This window comes from Chionomys nivalis, chromosome 4, assembly GCF_950005125.1.
Source record: "Chionomys nivalis chromosome 4, mChiNiv1.1, whole genome shotgun sequence".
In the NCBI taxonomy this organism is placed as follows: domain Eukaryota; kingdom Metazoa; phylum Chordata; class Mammalia; order Rodentia; family Cricetidae; genus Chionomys; species Chionomys nivalis.
The window spans coordinates 20,535,832-20,552,796 of NC_080089.1; the positions used below are offsets into that span (position 1 = coordinate 20,535,832).

At 48.5% G+C, this 16,965-nt stretch overlaps 2 protein-coding genes across 2 annotated transcripts; both read right to left on the reverse strand.

Annotated features, from left to right (window-relative positions):
• Positions 1-6,655: 6,655 nt before the first annotated feature.
• Zglp1 (zinc finger GATA like protein 1) lies at positions 6,656-11,511 on the reverse strand. Its single transcript, XM_057768716.1, has 5 exons — positions 11,331-11,511; positions 10,406-10,759; positions 7,540-7,622; positions 7,094-7,187; positions 6,656-6,914 (listed from the first exon to the last, which is right to left on the reverse strand). The coding sequence occupies exons 1-5, from the start codon at positions 11,471-11,473 to the stop codon at positions 6,785-6,787; spliced, it is 804 nt and encodes a 267-aa protein (XP_057624699.1). The 5' UTR covers positions 11,474-11,511; the 3' UTR covers positions 6,656-6,784.
• Positions 11,512-11,885: 374 nt separating this feature from the next.
• On the reverse strand, positions 11,886-16,788 carry Fdx2 (ferredoxin 2). The gene is made up of 5 exons (XM_057768200.1): positions 16,657-16,788; positions 16,533-16,587; positions 16,341-16,447; positions 12,400-12,487; positions 11,886-12,305 (listed from the first exon to the last, which is right to left on the reverse strand). Exons 1-5 carry the CDS (start codon positions 16,772-16,774, stop codon positions 12,149-12,151), a joined length of 525 nt encoding a protein of 174 aa, XP_057624183.1. The 5' UTR covers positions 16,775-16,788; the 3' UTR covers positions 11,886-12,148.
• Between the last annotated feature and the right edge of the window lie 177 nt (positions 16,789-16,965).

A 16,965-nucleotide genomic window follows, 5' to 3' on the forward strand; every position in this document is an offset into this window, starting at 1 on the left:
GCCTGCTTTCTCTCCCTCTCTCTGTTGTTGTTTTGTTTTTGAGACAGAGTTTTTTGTTTTTTTCTCTGTGCTGCCCTGGAACTTGCTCTGGAGACCAGGCTGGCCTCAAACTCAGAGATCTGCCTGCCTCTGTCTCCTAAGTGTTGGGATTAAAGGTGTGTCCCACCACTGCCCGGCTTCAGCCTGCTTTCTTTTCTTTTTTTCTTTTTTTTATTTATTTTTTTATTTTCGAGACAGGTTTTCTCCGTAGCTTTTTGGTTCCTGTCCTGAAACTAGCTCTTGTAGACCAGGCTGGCCTCAAACTCACAGAGATCTGCCTGCCTCTGCCTCCCGAGTGCTGGGATTAAAGGCGTGTGCTACCACCACCCGGCTTCAGCCTGCTTTCTTATAGAACCCAGGGTCACCAGCCCAGGGATGGCACCACCCTCAATGGGCTGGGTCCTACCCAATCAATCCCTAATTAAGAAAATTCATTACAGGGGCTGGAGAGATGGCCCAGTGGTTAAGAGCACTGTCTGCTCTTCCAGAGGTCCTGAGTTCAATTCCCGGCAACCAAATGGTGGCTCCAAACCATCTGTAAAGAGATCTGGCGCCCTCCTCTGGCGTGTGGGTATAAATGGAGGCAGAAAGTTGTATACATAATAAATAAATCTATAGCCGGGCGGATACTTTGAACTATAGTGGTCAAGTTCAAGAGGTTTCAGAGGAGAAGAATAATTGTATGTGGTCTAGAGATAGTTCTTGCATTATTTTGGTGAAAATTGGTTGTTTTTTTTCCCCCATGATATTTATTGAGCTCTGCATTTTCTCTGCTCCCCTCCCTGTCTCTCCCCTCCCCCTTCAACCCTCCCCCAAGGTCCCCATGCTCCCAATTTACTCAGGAGATCTTGTCTTTTTCTACTTTCTACTTCCCATGTAGATTAGATCTATGTAAGTCTCTCTTAGTGTCCACATTGTTGTCTAAGTTCTCTGGGATTGTGGTTTGTAGGCTGGCTTTCTTTGCTTTATGTTTAAAAACCACCTATGAGTGAGTACATGTGATAATTGTCTTTCTGTGTCTGGGTTACCTCACTCAAAATAATGTTTTCTAACTCCATCCAGTTTCCTGCAAAATTCAAGCTGTCGTTATTTTTTTCTGCGGTATAGTACTCCATTGTGTAAGTGTACCACTTTTTTTTTTATCTATTCTTTGATCGAGGGGCATTTAGGTTCTTTCCAGGTTCTGGCTATGACAAACAACGCTGCTATGAACATTGTTGAGCACATGTCCTTGTGGCACGATTGAGCATCCTTTGGATATATACCCAAAAGTGGTATTCCTGGGTCTTGAGAAAGGTTGTTTCCTAATTTTCTGAGAAATTGCCACAGTGACATTCAAAGGTGTTGTACCAGCTTGCATTCCCACCAGCAATGCAGAAGTGTTCCCTTTTCCCCACAACCTCTCCAACATAAGTTGTCATTGGTGTTTCTGATCTTGGCCATTCTTACAGGTATAAGATGGAATCTCAGAGTTATTTTGATTTGCATTTCTCAGAAGACTAAGGATGTTGAACATTTCCTTAAGTGTGTTTCAGCCATTTTAGATTCCTCTGTTGAGAGTTCTCTGTTTAGGTTTGTACTCCATTTTTTTTTATTGGATTATGTGATCTTTTGGTGTCCAATTTCCTGAATTCTTTGTATATTTTGGAGACCAGACCTCTGTCTGATGTGGGGTTAGTGAAGATCTTTTCCCATTCTGTAGGCTTTCGTTTTGTCTTGTTGACCATGTCCTTTGCTTTACAGAAGCTTTTCAGTTTCAGGAGGTCCCATTTATTAATTATTTCTCTCAGTGTCTGTGCTGCTGGGGTTCTATTTAAGAAGTGGTTCTCTGGGGCTGGAGAGATAGCTCAGAGGTTAAGAGCATTGCCTGCTCTTCCAAAGGTCCTGAGTTCAATTCCCAGCAACCACATGGTGGCTCACAACCATCTGTAATTGGGTCTGGTGCCCTCTTCTGGCCTGCAGGCATACACACAGACAGAATATTGTATACATAATAAATAAATAAATATTTAAAAAAAAAAAAAAAGAAGTGGTTCTCTGTGCCAATGCGTTCAAGTGTACTTCCCACTTTCTTTTCTATAAGGTTCAGTGTGGCTGGCTTTATGTTGAGGTCTTTGATCCATTAGGACTTGAGTTTTGTACATGGTGATAGATATGGGTCTGTTTTCATTTTTTACATGTTGATATCCAGTTATGCCAACACCACTTGTTAAATATGCTTTCTTTTCTCCATTTGATATTTTTTCTTCTTTATCAAATATCAGGTGTTCGAAGATGTGTGGATTGATACCCGGGTCTTCTGTTTGGTTCCGTTGGTCCTCCTGTCTGTTCTTATGCCAATGCCAGGCTGTTTTCAGTACTGTAGCTCTGTAGTAGAGTTTGAAGTCAGGGATTGTGATGCCTCCAGAAGTTCTTTTATTGTACAGGATTGTTTTGGCTATCCTGGGTTTTTTGCTTTTCCAAATGAAGTTGAGTACTGTTCTTTTGAGGTCTTTGAAGAATTTTGCTGGGCATTGTGTTGAATCTGTTGATTGCTTTTGGTAAGATTGCCATTTTTACTGTATTAATTCTACCTACCCAAGAGCATGGGAGGTCTTTCCACTTTCTGGTGTCTTCTTGTCTTCTTCAATTTCTTTCTTCAAAGATTTTTTTTTTTTTAAATATTTATTTATTTATTTATTTATTTATTTATTTATTTATTTATTATGTATACAATATTCTGTCTGTGTATATGCCTGAAGGCCAGAAGAGGGCACCAGACCTCATTACAGATGGTTGTGAGCCACCATGTGGTTGCTGGGAATTGAACTCAGGACCTTTGGAAGAGCAGGCAATGCTCTTAACCTCTGAGCCATCTCTCCAGCCCCTTTCTTCAAAGATTTAAAGTTCTTGTCATACAAGGAAAACTGGTTGTTTTGAAGAAAATTCTTGTCTGAAAAGTCTTAGGATGAATTGCTTTGGAAGAGATTTCAAAACAGCCCAGTGTTGGGGGCTGGAGAGATGGCTCAGAGGTTAAGAGCACCGCCTGCTCTTCCAAAGGTCCTGAGTTCAATTCCCGGCAACCATATGGTGGCTCACAACCATCTGTAGTGAGGTCTGGCCTGCAGACATACACACAGACAGAATATTGTACACATAATAAATAAATATTTAAAAAAAAAAAACAGCCCAGTGTTGACTGTGTGATTATTAGTGGTCTGTTTTAAGCAGATCTATAATGAAAAGGAGCAATCCGAACAGGGGAAAATAGAAAATGTACAGTTTGAGCAGGAAAGAGGCACCAGGGAGGCAGAGGCAGGCGAATCTCTGGGAGTTCGAGACCAGCCTGATCTACAAGAGCTAGTTCCAGGACAGGCTCCAAAACCACAGAGAAACCCTGTCTAGAAAAACCAAAAAACAAAAACAAAAAAAACAAAAAAAAAAAAAAAGGAAAAGAAAAGGCTGAGGCTAAGTGGGATAAAGGGAGTGGTGACCTCAGGGCGAGATCCCACTCAGCTAAGTCTCCAGTTTGTGAACAGAAAGTAAAGAAGGGCTTCCTTCCGTCCAGGTGTGGTGGTACACACCTTTAAACCCAGCCCCCAGGAGGCTGAGGCAGGTGGATCTCTGAGTTTGAGGCCAGCCTGGTGTACAGAGTGAGTTCCAGAACAGCTAGGCTTAGGTAGTGAAGGAAAACATGGAAAACAAGGAGCTGGTGAAAATGTCTTCCAAAGAGGGGACCATGTTCCAGCCCCAGCAGTCAGGAGAATTTAGCATCCTCGGCTATCTGGTTCTGTCTTAAGAGTCAAGGATACAAGAAAGGAGTTTTATGGAAACACCCTGTCCCCTTTCCCCCCAGGCATATGTAAGGGGGTCCCTGCATGGAGACTTAGAGAAGTGTGTATGAAGCTATGAAGGTAAAGCCTGAATTGCCTTGAAGACCCCAAAATGTAGGAGATTTTGGGATTGTGGGATCTGCCAAGGAAAGCTGCTAACGGAGTGGACCCAGCCCAAGAGAAAGAAGTGTGCTGCAGTCAACAAAGCTGAAAAGAGTCGGAGAGGCAGAGTTTGGCGTTTGCCCAGCTGAGTTTCTGTCCAGTATTTTTTCACTATGTTCTTGGAATGGTAATGTATATCCTGTGCCATGCTATGTTGAAAGTATGTGATTTGGTTTGTTTGTTTTTTAAATGGGATTACAGTTAAGAGATTGCCATGAGTCTCAGAAGAGACTTTGAACTTTTTTTTTTTTTTTTCTGAGACAGAAAGATTTCTCTTTGTAGCCTTGCCTGTCCTGGAACTCGCTCTGTAGACCAGGCTGGCCTCTAAGTCACAGAGAGCTGCCTGCCTCTGCCTCCTCAGTGATGGAATTAAAGGCGTGTGCCACCACCTCCCCACTTTCTTTCCTTTCTTAACATAATCTTGCTGTGTTGAACAAGTTGGTCTCAAACTCCTGGACTTAACCTATCCTGCCTCGGCCAGAGGTAAGAGGCCTGTGCACCCCAGGGCCCACTTCTCATGAATATGCAGATTTGTATTTTAGTTTTCAAACATTGCTGCTTGGCCTGGAACTTACTGTGTACACCAGGCTAGCCTCAAACTCACAGAGATGCACCTGCCTCAGCCTCCTGAGTGCTGGGATTAAAGGATGTGACACCCGCCCTGCCTTCACATGTATGCATGGGAGGGAGAGGTCAAGCTGAGTGTCTTCCCCAATGGCTCAGTCTTCTTATTTATTTATCTATCATCTATCTATCATCTATCTATCTATCTATCTATCTATCTATCTATCTATCTATCTATCTATCTATCTATCATCTATCTAGGTGTGTCGTGGGGGAGGGATGGAACCAATGCCAAAGTGCACTCATGTGGAGGTCAGACACAATTTTTCAGAGTCTGTTATTTCTGCTGTGTTCAGGGAGAGAACCGTCTCAAAAAGTGAGGTGGAGGCCAACAATATGGTTCCGGGAAGAAAGGCCCTGACTGCTAAGCCTAATGACCTGACTCCATTCCTGGAACCCATACGGTAGGAGAGTGCTGATCCCCAAAGCTGTGTGTCCTCTGACCTCCACAGGCATGCTGTCTCATGTACCTGCACACACACAATTAAAATATCAAAACGGCTAGGCAAGGAATGGTGGTGAGTATCTGCAATTTTAGCTCCGGGGAGGTAAGGCAGCCACACAGAAAACCCATCTTATAAAATAAAAGAAAACCAAGTATGGAGACAGGGCCATGGTATGCAGCCCAGGCCAGTCTAACTTGTGAATCCTTCTTCTCCCTTGACCTTCCCAGTTCTGTGTCTGTAGATACCTTGGGCGTTTGTGCCTCAAGTGAGTGCACAGGTGTGGGTCACACTACAGGTTACCTAGGGGAAAACTCAGATGGCCAGGCCGTGTGTATGCGCCTTTCCTAGATGAGCCATCTAGCTGGCTGCCTTGTTAAAAAAATTACTTGGTTTTCTAAAGTTAAGGTGAAATTTTTTTGTTTTTTTTGTTTTTGTTTTTTTTTCGAGACAGGGTTTCTCTGTGGTTTTGGAGCCTGTCCTGGAACTAGCTCTGTAGACCAGGCTGGTCTCGAACTCACAGAGATCCGCCTGCCTCTGCCTCCCGAGTGCTGGGATTAAAGGCGCACGCCACCATTGCCCGGCAAGCTGAAAAATTTTTGTATGTGTATGTATACGGGTGTTTTGCCTGTGTGTGTGTATCCTATGTATGCCTGGTGTCCTTAGAAGACAGAAGAAGGCATATGATCCCCGAGAACTGGAGTTAGTGATGGTTGTGAGCCGCCATGTGGGTTTTGAACCTGGGTTTTCTGGAATTGAACCTGGGTTTTCTGGAAGCCAGAACTCTTGACTCCTGAGCCATCTTTCCAACCACCCTTCTCCCCTTCTAAAATGTGGTTCATTCTTGCTTCAGACTGACGATATATACAATCCATGTGGGTTTTGTTTGTTTGAGACAGGGTTTCTCTTTTTTTTTTTTTTTTTTTTTTTTTGGTTTTTCGAGACAGGGTTTCTCTGTGGTTTTGGAGCCTGTCCTGGAACTAGCTCTTGTAGACCAGGCTGGTCTCGAACTCACAGAGATCCGCCTACCTCTGCCTCCCAAGTGCTGAGGGTTTCTCTTTTTAACAGTCCTAGCTGTCTTGGAACTCAATCTGTAGACCAGGCTGGTCTCGAACTCACAGAGATCCTCCTTCCTCTGCCTCCCGCGTGCTGGGATTAAAGGCCCGCACCACCTCTGCCTGCCTACAATCCACCCCAAAGAGGAAACACCTCTTACCTTCCCAGGCTCAGGGAGGGATGCAGAGATACTGAGGGTGACTCAGCCGTCAGCACAGTGTTAGTGGTATTAGTGAAAATTTCCTCAGGTTTGTCGGATAACCCAGCAGCTAAGGATGTTTGCAGCCATACCCGATGACCTGAGTTCAATTCCCAGAATCCACACACAGCTTGTGGGAGGTGAGAACCGACCCTGGAAGTCATCCTCTGTTTTCTGAAACCACACCATGCCCAAATGCGCTACACACACACACATAAATGTAAAAGAAAATCTAAAGTAAAACATAATTAAAAATAATCATTTCTGCAATGATTTCTTTTTATTTGGGGTCCAGCCAAGACTGAGCGGAAAAGCGGGGCTCTGGACATGAGGCTGACTCTCCAACTGGGATTGCTGGCAGCAAGACAGGCTGGGCACTTCCAGGGGCTCGATTCTATTCTCCCCTGGAGAAACTGAAGCAAAACTGACTTGGCTAGATAAAGAAGGGCTCACAGTTCCTGAGTTGGGTTTAGGTGGGAGTCCTGGGACACCCCACATCTGCCACACAACCTCTTGGGCTGGACGCTTTTCCTTGGAACCAGCCAGCAACTGGAACAACGGGTGCCATATTTCTTGTACCTGGAGGTAAGAGTGAGGGAGTAGGGTGTAAGAAACCACCATTTAGGATGCAGTGGGGAACTAGAAACCACCAAGAGGAAACCATTTTCCTCAATAGGTGGCTGTTTTTCTTTCCCTAGTTCCCACACCAGCCAAGTCCATTCTGACTGCCCCACTCCCAACACCTCTGGGTTGAAGACCTGATGCCACAGGCATTGCAGAGAGGGGTCCCATCTTCGGCATCTCTCCAGAGTGGAGTCCTCTGGGTCCTACAAGAAGCACAGCGCCTGGGCTCTGGAGTGTCAGAAGTCAAAAGGCACAGGGTCAAAGGTCAGAAGTCAGTTTCAGAGGCCTGTGTGGGGTGGAGAATTCCAGGGGTGGCCTCTGTTAAGGCTTCAGTAGCTCTGTGTCTGCCTTGGGTGTTGGCACAGAGAAAACGGGGAGAGCTGGGCACCAGGACAGATGGTGAGTCAGATGGTGAGTCTCTACCGAGGAGGAAGCTGGGGGTAGGGTGACTCAGTGTTGGGGGGGCTCTGAGCAGGTCTAAATGAGGAATTGGGATGAAGAAGGGGGCATGCAGAAAGACAGAGGATGTGAAAATGGCACCCTCGAGATATTTCTAGCTCACACCATCTTTGCCTCTCACCAAGGGCCTCGTTGCCTCCTGGGTTGACAAGGGCTTTGGAAGGGCTTGCAGGGAGCTTTTGTAAACAGCTTCTGCCAGGCAAGCTGCGAAAAGAACAAGACGTAGCATTGAGTGGATCTGAAAGGTGGTCCCCAAAATGAATACTTCCCAGGGCCTCACAAGCCCAAGCGAAAGTCACCATTGCCTGTTTCCAGTCCTCTCTATCTTCTTTTTTTTTTTAAAAAAAAGAATTTTATACAGTAATTTTAGATATATTAAATCAAATAAATTTAAAGTAAAGTAACATTGACATAGAAAAAATAAAAATTAACAAATTCTTTCTACTTTTATTTTTCGGAGACAAGGTTTCTCTGTGTAACAATCCTGGCTGTCCTGGGATGCATTTATAGACCAGGCTGGCCTCGAACTCACAGAGATCCACCTGCCTCTGCCTCCCGAGTGCTGAGATTAAAGGCGTGCAGCGCCACTACCTGGCCTCTCTGTACTTTTTTTTTTTTGTTTTTTGAGACAGGGTTTCTCTGTAGCTTTGGAGCCTGTCCTGGAACTCCCTTTGTAGACCAGGCTGGCCTCGAACTCACAGAGATCCGCTTGCCTCTGCCTCCCGAGTGCTGGCCTCCCGAGTGCTGGGATTAAAGGCGTGCGCCACCACCGCCCGGCCCAAACATTTATACATTTATTATGTGTACAACATTCCTTCCATGTGTGCCCGCATGCCAGAAAGGGGTGCTAGGTCTCATTATAGATGGCTGTGAGCCACCATGTGGTTGCTGGGAATTGAACTCAGGACCTCTGGAAGAGCAGCCAGTGCTCTTAACCACTGAACCATTTTTCCAGCCTCTCTCTGTACTTTTCAAACAAGGTCTTAGTAACCTGCCCTGCTTCGGCCTGCGCTGTCTCTTGTTTTTCTTGCTATTAAAACAGGGTCTCTGTGTAGCCAAGGTTGTCCTGGAACGTGCTCAGCCTCCTAAGTGCTGGGATTGCAGGTGTGCGGCATCACACCTGGCTGGAGATAACGGTCTCTCGTGAATCCCAGGACTGTGTGCATGCTCAGCAAGCACTCTACACTGGTCTACCCACTGGGTCACAGCCCCAAACTAAAATTCATTATCAAGGTTAACAGGCATCCCTCAGGGGCATCTGATGTCAAAGACCTGGTTTTATATTCCACTAGCAGCAATAAAATAATTAATATTGCATTTAAGTCAGGTATGTTATATTCCTGTAATTCCAGTCCTAAGGCGCTGAGGCTGCAGAATGGTGAAATTCTGGGTCAGCCTAGTCTACATAATGAGACCTTGTCTCAAAAACCTAAAGAAAATAGAAAAAAAAACCCAAAAACCAAACCAAGTAATTGAATAAAAATAAGCTGGATGCAACTCAGCGGTGGGTGGTGGCGAACGCCTTTAATTCTAGCACTCAGGAGGCAGAAGCAGGTAGATCTCTGAGTTCTAGGCCAGTCTGGTTGGTTTACAGAGCAAGTTCCAGGACAGCTAGCGCTGTTACACAGAGAAACCCTGTCTCAAAAAACAAAACAAAACAAGCTGGATTCGGTGGTGCCCACAGGTAATCCCAGCACTAGGGAGGTAGAGGTGGCAGGATTAGAAGTTCAAAGCCATCCTGGGTTATATGAAATCCTGTTTCAAAAAACAGCATGAACAGAATCCAATTCAGGGCCTTTGAAGTAGCTCAGTAGATAAAGGGACTTGCTGCCACATCCAATAACCTGTTTGAACCTTGGAACACACACAATGGAGAGAACCATCTCCTGCAAGTTATCTTCTGACCTACACACACACACACATGCACGTGTGCCATGGCACATGTGTGCCCCCAAATAAATAAATAAAAATAAAAATTTTGCATGAGGATGTATGTAGGTTCTAAGCAAGCACAAATAATAAACCTTTTTCGTATTTATTATGTCTGTGTGTGTATACTATAGTGTATGTCAGTGTGTGAGTATGTGTGTGTGAATGGAGGTCAGAAGACAGCTCTTGGGAGTCAGGTCTCTTCTACAACACTGGTCCTAGGGATGGAGCTCAGGTCGTCAGGCTTGGCTGCAAGCTCCTTTACCCACCAGGCTGGCCTGGAACTCACAGAGCTCGGCCTGCCCCTCTGCTTCTCGAATGTTGGGATTAAAGGCGCCCAGCAATCTGTGTATTTTTTTGAGCTGGGTCTTCAGCCCAGGCTAGCCAGCTTCCAACTCAGGGTCCTCAACTTCAGGATCCCGGGTGCTAGGATTACAAGTTTTTCTTTTCGGGGTGTGTTTTTGTTTTTAAAGTGATTTTTATTTGTTTGCTTGCTTTTTTTTCCCAGACAGGGTTTTTCTATGGCATCTGGGTTGTCCTGGAACTCTCTCTTTTTTTTTCTTTTTAAAGATTATTTATTTATTTGATTTGTACTGGTGTTTTGCCTGTATATACTCTATGAGGTGTCAGATCCTCTGGGTCTAGAGTTAGACAGTTGTGCTGGGAATTGAACCCAAGTCCTCTGGAAGAGCAGCCAGTGTTCTTAACCGCTGAGCCATCTCTCCAGGCCCAAGGTGTTTTGTTTGGTTTTTTAATTTTTTTTTTGAGCAAGGGTCTAGCTATGTAGTCAGGCTGGCTTTAAATGTGCTTTGGTTCTTTCCCAACATGCCCCCTTTATACATGGCTCTCAGCCTTTTTCAATTCCATCTTGAGGCAAGCTCCTTAAGTTGCACAGGCTGGCCTTGAACTCACTCTGTAGCTCAGGCTGGCTTTGACCTTTCCCTGTCTTTCCTCAGTCTCCCGAATAGTTTGGGTGACAGGCCTCTAATACCAGCCCTGTCCTGTAACTACACTGTTATTATACGCAGGCATATATTACCATGGCTGAGAGTCCCTACCTGTAGGTGGATACAATCTGGAGGCTAGAATCCGGCTGTATCTGAAACTTCAGAGTCACCCCCTTGAACGTGGGGTCCCCCTTCTCAGTGCCCTTTTGGGGGTTCAGCTGCTTCCGTGATCTTCTCTGGAGTGAAGTTGGGGGAGCAGCACTAGACGGTTCCGGATTGGGGTACTGTGTGCTCTTAGGATTCCTGGTCATACTTAGGGGGTCTGACATCCCTATGACCATCAGCTCCCAGCACGGCCCCAGGGCCTGGGGGGCCAGCGAAGGGGACCCCAGTGACCCGTTTTCTTTCTCTTGGAGGAAAGGCAATGCTGTGCTGACAGAGTCCTGGCACGCAGGCCACAGGGACCTGGGGGATAAGAAGCAGTAAGGCGTGGCCACCCCTTTCCTGGGGGCTTGGATTTGATAGGTATGGAGGGGGTGGTGGAGCGCCACCCAGTTGGTGCCTCTGCTTTGGTAACCCTGTGCTTCACCTGGGGCCAGAATCCTGGGTTATTAGGTTTAAAAGTTGCAAAATAATTGTTAGCCGAGACTGAATCCCCCGTGGCTGGCTATCAGTTCCCATCAGCCACCCCCACCACCACTAACAAAGCAAGGACCCACCCTAGGCAATCTGCCCAATTCAGGCTAATGTCGGTAGCAACCATTAGTCAATCACCCCATCGACTGTTGTTTGTTAGTAGGTTACCCTCATCACTCCACGGTTGACCCTTCATTGGCACCTTTTTGGGTCACACAGCCACAGAAGGGTGGGTAGGATGGAAATCACCTGTCCCTTCCTGCATATAGGGGCTAAAACGTCATCGGCGCCGGTAACTAAAAGGGGGAAGACTGGAAAGCTGGGGATCGTGACCCCGCAATCTCCGGGACTGGTGAGTCATTGGCTAGGATGGGCGGTGGAGGAGTCTTGCCCCACGCACCTGCCATTGGGAGTGAGGCATCTCAGGGCTCCAGGCTCCCGTGCGGGGGGTCGGCTCTTACGGAGCGACTCGGTGTCCAGACAAGGTGGCGCCAGAAGTTCCTGCCGGCGGCGCTCCAAGCCACGGGCTGATGCCGCCTCCATGCCCACTCCGGGCCCAGCAGCAAAATGTCTCTGCCCTGCTCCCCCTAGAGATAAACCCGAAGGGTGAGGGTGATGACGATGGGCGCCACCTGGGCGGAGCCGGTTGGCGCAGGTCACGTGGGGGCGCTGTTTGCACCTGGGAGCACTTTTTGCAGTGGCTGCCAGGAGCCTCAGCTGTGTGATCAGGAAGGCCCCCCCTGGGTCACCCCCTCTTTGCTAGCTATCTTCTGATCACTTAGCACAGCCTTGAAGGTCAAGGGGCGCTGTGGATCCCTTCTCTGTGGCTAGGGCGGGGCCTAGTCACGCAGGAGCGTCCCCAGGAAGAACGAAGTCGCGGGTGCTGCCGGGGTGGGGGTGTGGGCACAGCCAGGGCCCCTGCACTAGGAGCTGGACTGACCGGCCCCCCAAGGACACGAAACATGCCGCAGATGTGTATTACTTTTTATTGCAGCTCTGGTTTGAGTCCATCCCTAATTTATAGTTCGATTCTCCCTGGTGGACTGACACACCCAAGATGGAGACCCATCCCCCTCAGTGCCCAGACACGGGCTGTACCCAGCATCGGCTCTGGTCTCACACTGTGCTTTCAGCTTCTCTTTCCCGGCCAGTCCGTGCACTGGGGCCAGAAGCATGTCTTTTCAGTTCAGTGGCCCTGGTTGGTCCAGTGACCTCCTCTCAGTGGGGCTTGGGGATGTGGCCATCCACGTAGAAGTTCCTGGTGACCTTGGGAAGAGCAAACTCGACTCCTTCCAGCTCAGGGGTCAGCACAATCTGGCAGCCCAGTCTTGAGTTCTCCTGGAGCAGTGGGGCCATGTCCAACATATCGTCCTCCCTGAGACAAAGGGCAGTGGTCAGGGTGGTGTGGGTGGAAGAGCCCTGGGCACAGGGAGGCGGATGCCGGCAGTATAGCTGGGCTGCCCACTCACCTCTCCTCAGGAGGAGGCAGGAGATCCAGGTGGGTCTCACTCACATACACATGGCAGGTAGAACATGCCAGGGAGGCTTCGCAGGCCCCTGGGGACAGGAAGAAAGAGGCATCCTTAGTGAGGAACGTGCTCCACCTCAGCTTCCTAGCCTCAGCCTTCTCAGAGCTGAGGCTTCTAATTCGTCTGTAGACTTTTTGTTGTTTGAGACAGTCTTAGGCAGCCCAGGCTAGCCTTAAACTCACTATGTAGCCAAGGACAGCCTGGAACCGACTCTCCCAAGGGGTATGATGACAAACGTGAGCCACTATGCCTAGTCCTACGCTAACTTCAGTCCACCTCAGGGCCTCTGCCTTTGTACCCATGACCTAGAATGTTCTCTGCTTTGCTTGCCACAGCATCCCTATGGACGTCAGAGGGCAGCTCTGTTGCTCTCCACCCAGAGGACTGAAATCAGTCATCAGACTTCTGCTTCAAGTGCCTTGACCCCCTGAACGACCGCATTCTCCCAAATCTGTAATTTTTTTTTTTTGGTTTTTCGAGACAGGGTTTCTCTGTGGTTTTGGAGCCTATCCTGGAACTAGCTCTGTAGACCAGGCTGGTCTCGAACTCACAGAGATCCGCCTGCCTCTGCCTCCCGAGTGCTGGGATTAAAGGCGTGCGCCACCATCGCCCGGCCTGTAATTTTTTTCTGAGACAAAATTTCTCTGTGTAACAGCTCTAGCTGTCTGGAACTTGCTCCGTAGACCAGGGTGGCCTCAAAACTCAGAGGCCTCCCAAGTGCTGGGATTAAAAGGCCTGCGCCACCACCACCTGGCTAGTCAAATCTAATTTTTGAGATAGAGACTCTTGGTAAGTTATCTAGGCTAGGTCTGAATCTGGGCCTGGGACTAAAGGCGTGTGCCATTAGGCCCAACCCTAAAATGCTTTTTTTTTTTTTTTTTTTTTTTGAGACAGGGTTTCTCTGTAGCTTTGGAGCCTGTTCTGGAACTAGCTCTTGTAGACCAGGCTGGTCTCGAACTCACAGAGATCCGCCTACCTCTGCCTCCCAAGTGCTGGGATTAAAGGCGTGCGCCACCACCGCCCGGCCCTTAAATGCTTTTTAAACATTTATTTATGGATGTGTGAATCTGTGTGGAAATGTGCACACCACAGTATACATGTCAAGGTCAGAGGACATCTTGGGTTGCTTCTCCTTCCAAGTCAGTTCTAGGGATTGGATTCAAGTCCTAAGGCTTGGCGACAAGTGCCCTTTAACCAATGAGTCATCGTGCCAGCCCAGATCCTGAACTTTCCACTCTCCTGGTTCAGCTTCCCAAGCAGATAGGGTTATAGGCCTGAGCCAGCAGGTCTCACTTGTTTGGATTACCCTGGGTTTTTGTTGCACTGGTTGGTCTTGAACTCTTAGACTCAGGTAGTCCTGATGCTCAGCTTCTGATGCAGCAAGGGCCACAGGAATGCCCACCATTGCCCAGGTAATCTATAGCCACCTTTCTATCCTCGAGTTGGCTTGCTGTCTGATTTACCTTTTTCTCTATTCCAATCGCTGCTCGGTACAGCAGACGCTAGACTCACCAGCCACCTCCCAGCAGCTCTATCCATTTTCACTGGATTTTTGGTTGGTTCCGAGAAAAAGTCTCACTGTGTAGCCCTGGCTGTCCTAGAACTTGCTATGTAGAACGGGCTGGCCTCAAATCCCAGAGATCCACCTGCCTCTCTACCAAGTGCTGGCAGCAAAGGTGTGCGCCACTATGCTCAGCCACATCTGCCAGCTTTAGAGGAAAAGCTTTAGTCAGCCCCCTATTCCATTAACCTGGCGCACACCCTTCCAACTCATCTGCCAGTGAAACCCTAGCAGTTTCTTTATTACTTGGCTCCCAGTTCCTGTTAGGCTCAGAGGGCCTGTCACTTCGGCACACTCAGTAGGACAGTATTCACACAAGGGCTCTCTCATCATTTTTTGAGACAAAATTTTTCATAATTTGTGTTTTCATAATTTCATTATTTTTGAGACAGGGACTCTTGCTAAGTTATCCAGGCTGGGTATGAATCTAAGCAGACATTGCCATTTTTGTTTTTGTTTGAGACAGGGTTTCACTATATAGCCCTGGCTGTCCTGGCACTCACTATGTACAGCAGGCCGGCTTTGACCCAGAGATCGCCTGCCTCTGCCTCCTGAGTCTGGGAGTAAAGGCGTGCACAACTACATCAGGCTTCATTTTTTTTTTTCTTTTTTAAAGACAGGGTCTCACCAAAAATCCCTGCCTTGCCTGGAACGCACTCATTGGGTAAAGGGATTGCTGCCAAGTCTAAAGACCTGAGTTCAATCCCTAGCAAAACAATATGGAAGGAGTGAATTGCATGCCTTAAGCTGTCCTTTAACCTCTACAGAGGCACATGTATACACATAAATAAATTCAATAAAGAAAATTCCCACTGATATTCGCAGAGAGCAGCATAGGAGGACTAAATGTCCCATGTCTGAATCATGTTTTGCTGTGCTTCTCTTGCATCTGAACCCACCTACCATCACACGGTGCACTCTCCCTTTCTGTTCTAGTCACAAAGCTGCACGAGGAACTAGCACTCAGCACTCGCAGAGGACAGGAGAGGCCACAGGTGACAGGAATGAGGCAGATGGCAGAGCGCAAACGAAACACAAACTCTGAGACCATGAGCTATACGGACAGACATGGGCATGGGGCCTAAGCTGGGGTGAAAGGGTGCCAGACACAGTCTGGAGAAAGAGGAGCCTGGCTAGCAATGTGCTGGGAAAACACTTCTGACACAGAACAGGAAGCACAGAGGTCTGGGGATAGTCCTGAGTGCTGTGGCCTGAAGAAGGGCAGAGTCACACACACGTGATCCCAGCACTGGAGGGCAGGTGTCAACAGCAAGAATCCACAAGCTACAAGAGAAGGCATATTCTAGTAGCCTCTAGTAAACACTCGGTAAGAGCTGCTCCGAGACCAAGTTTTAGTTCAGTGTTAAGTTTTCAATTTTAAGCATTTATTTGTATGTCTGTGTGTGCTGGGCATGAGAGTGCAGTGGCCACGGAGGTCAGGTGAGGGTCTGAGCCGTGGAGCTATTGGTATAGAAGGCTGTGAACTGCCTGGCACAGAGCGAATGGCAGGGACAGAGCAAGGCCTTTTGCAAGGGCCATATGCACGCTTCAGCACTAAGCAACCTCTCCAGTTCTATGATTGTCTCTAATTTGAGTGTATTATCACTGTGTACACGATGTGTGCGCCTGCCGCAGCCAGCTTCTTTCCTGCCTTTATGTGTTCTCAGGGAATTGAACTCAGGTTGGTAGGCTTGTGTGGGAGCCATCCTATCAGCTCAAACTCAGAGGTGGCTAAGCAGTGGAGACAGCCTGTAATCCCGGAACTGAGAAAGCTGAGGCAGGAGGATCATCCAGTGGGTTTAAGGCAAAGGCACAGAGACTGTCTTATCCTCAGCACCCTAGAGGGGGAGGCAGGAGGGTCACTCCTGTGGGTTTGAACCTGGCTTGGTTACTTTCAGAACAGCCTGAGTTACACTGAGTCTATCTCAGCTCTTCCCACCTCCCCCCCCCCCTCCGCATATGGAGGTGTAGTAGCACATGCTTGTAGTCCCAGTACTCAGAAAGTGGAGGCAGGAGCATTACTGCAATAAGGTGCAGGCTAGCCTGGATTACATATTCAAGTTGCTGGACAGCCTGAGGTAGAGCGTGAGGCCCTGATTACCGACCCACTAGTCCACACCAAAACAAAACTACCGGGTAAGGTGTTACTGCGGGGCACTGTCACACAGCACTCGGGAGGTGGAGGCAGGAGGGTCAGAAGTTGCACGCCACCCTCTGATAGTAATTCGAGGCAAGCCTGTGCTATTATGAGACCGTCTCAGAAATGCAAAAAGGATATGAAAGAATGGCAAGGGTCTCCAAGTAATTCCCTATGACCTACCTTCCAGGTCCACCCCGTGGCGCTGGGCCAGGTGAAGAACATTGTCCCCAACTCTGCCCCTCACGGGGATCCGCCGACCAGAGCGGTCCACGAAGACCACGTTGACCCTGGGGACAGACAGGGTGCAGGCGCTGAGCCGAGGCCGGCCTGCGGCTGAATGGCAGGGCGGGGCAAGGCGTGGCGGGCACTCACGCGTCCCGGGGCAGCTCCGGGCCGTCCGCCTCGTCCTCGCCTGCGCGCCGCTCTCCTGGAAAACACGAGTGGGTGAGCGGCTGCGGCCTCGCTGCCAGCCACGGCCCGGCCTGGCCCTAGGTACCTGTACTCCGTAGAGTCCTGGATGTCGCTACCCCGTGCCCAGTCCAGTTACCCCAAGATCCCCCGGCGGCCCGCAACAGGACCCGGGCACTCACGCCGCGGGCCATGGAGGCGGCCATGATAGGCCACGTGACCGGAATACCGAGCATGCTCAGTTACTATGCTGGAACTTTAACCGCAGCCACATGAGGTCAGAGGTGATGTACCAGAATTCAGTCTGACTTCCGGCCTGGCCCCTTCACCCCCGCCTTAAGCCTTGTGTGTTCTGCTTGTATATATGAGCACCGAGACGTGGGTGCCTGGTGTCTGT

Excerpts from the sequence above, each read along its gene's own strand:
- Zglp1 (XM_057768716.1), bottom strand. The coding sequence starts at position 11,473 with ATGGAGGCGGCATCAGCCCGTGGCTTGGAGCGCCGCCGGCAGGAACTT. Across the intron at positions 10,760-11,330 it reads TGCCTCACTCCCAATGGCAG|GTCCCTGTGGCCTGCGTGCC; the intron begins GTGCGTGGGGCA and ends CTTATCCCCCAG. Across the intron at positions 7,623-10,405 it reads CAGATTGTATCCACCTACAG|CTTGCCTGGCAGAAGCTGTT; the intron begins GTAGGGACTCTC and ends TTCTTTTCGCAG.
- Fdx2 (XM_057768200.1), bottom strand. The coding sequence starts at position 16,774 with ATGGCCGCCTCCATGGCCCGCGGCGTGAGTGCCCGGGTCCTGTTGCGG. Across the intron at positions 16,588-16,656 it reads CAGGACTCTACGGAGTACAG|GAGAGCGGCGCGCAGGCGAG; the intron begins GTACCTAGGGCC and ends CGTGTTTTCCAG. Across the intron at positions 12,488-16,340 it reads CCACGGGGTGGACCTGGAAG|GGGCCTGCGAAGCCTCCCTG; the intron begins GTAGGTCATAGG and ends TCCTGTCCCCAG.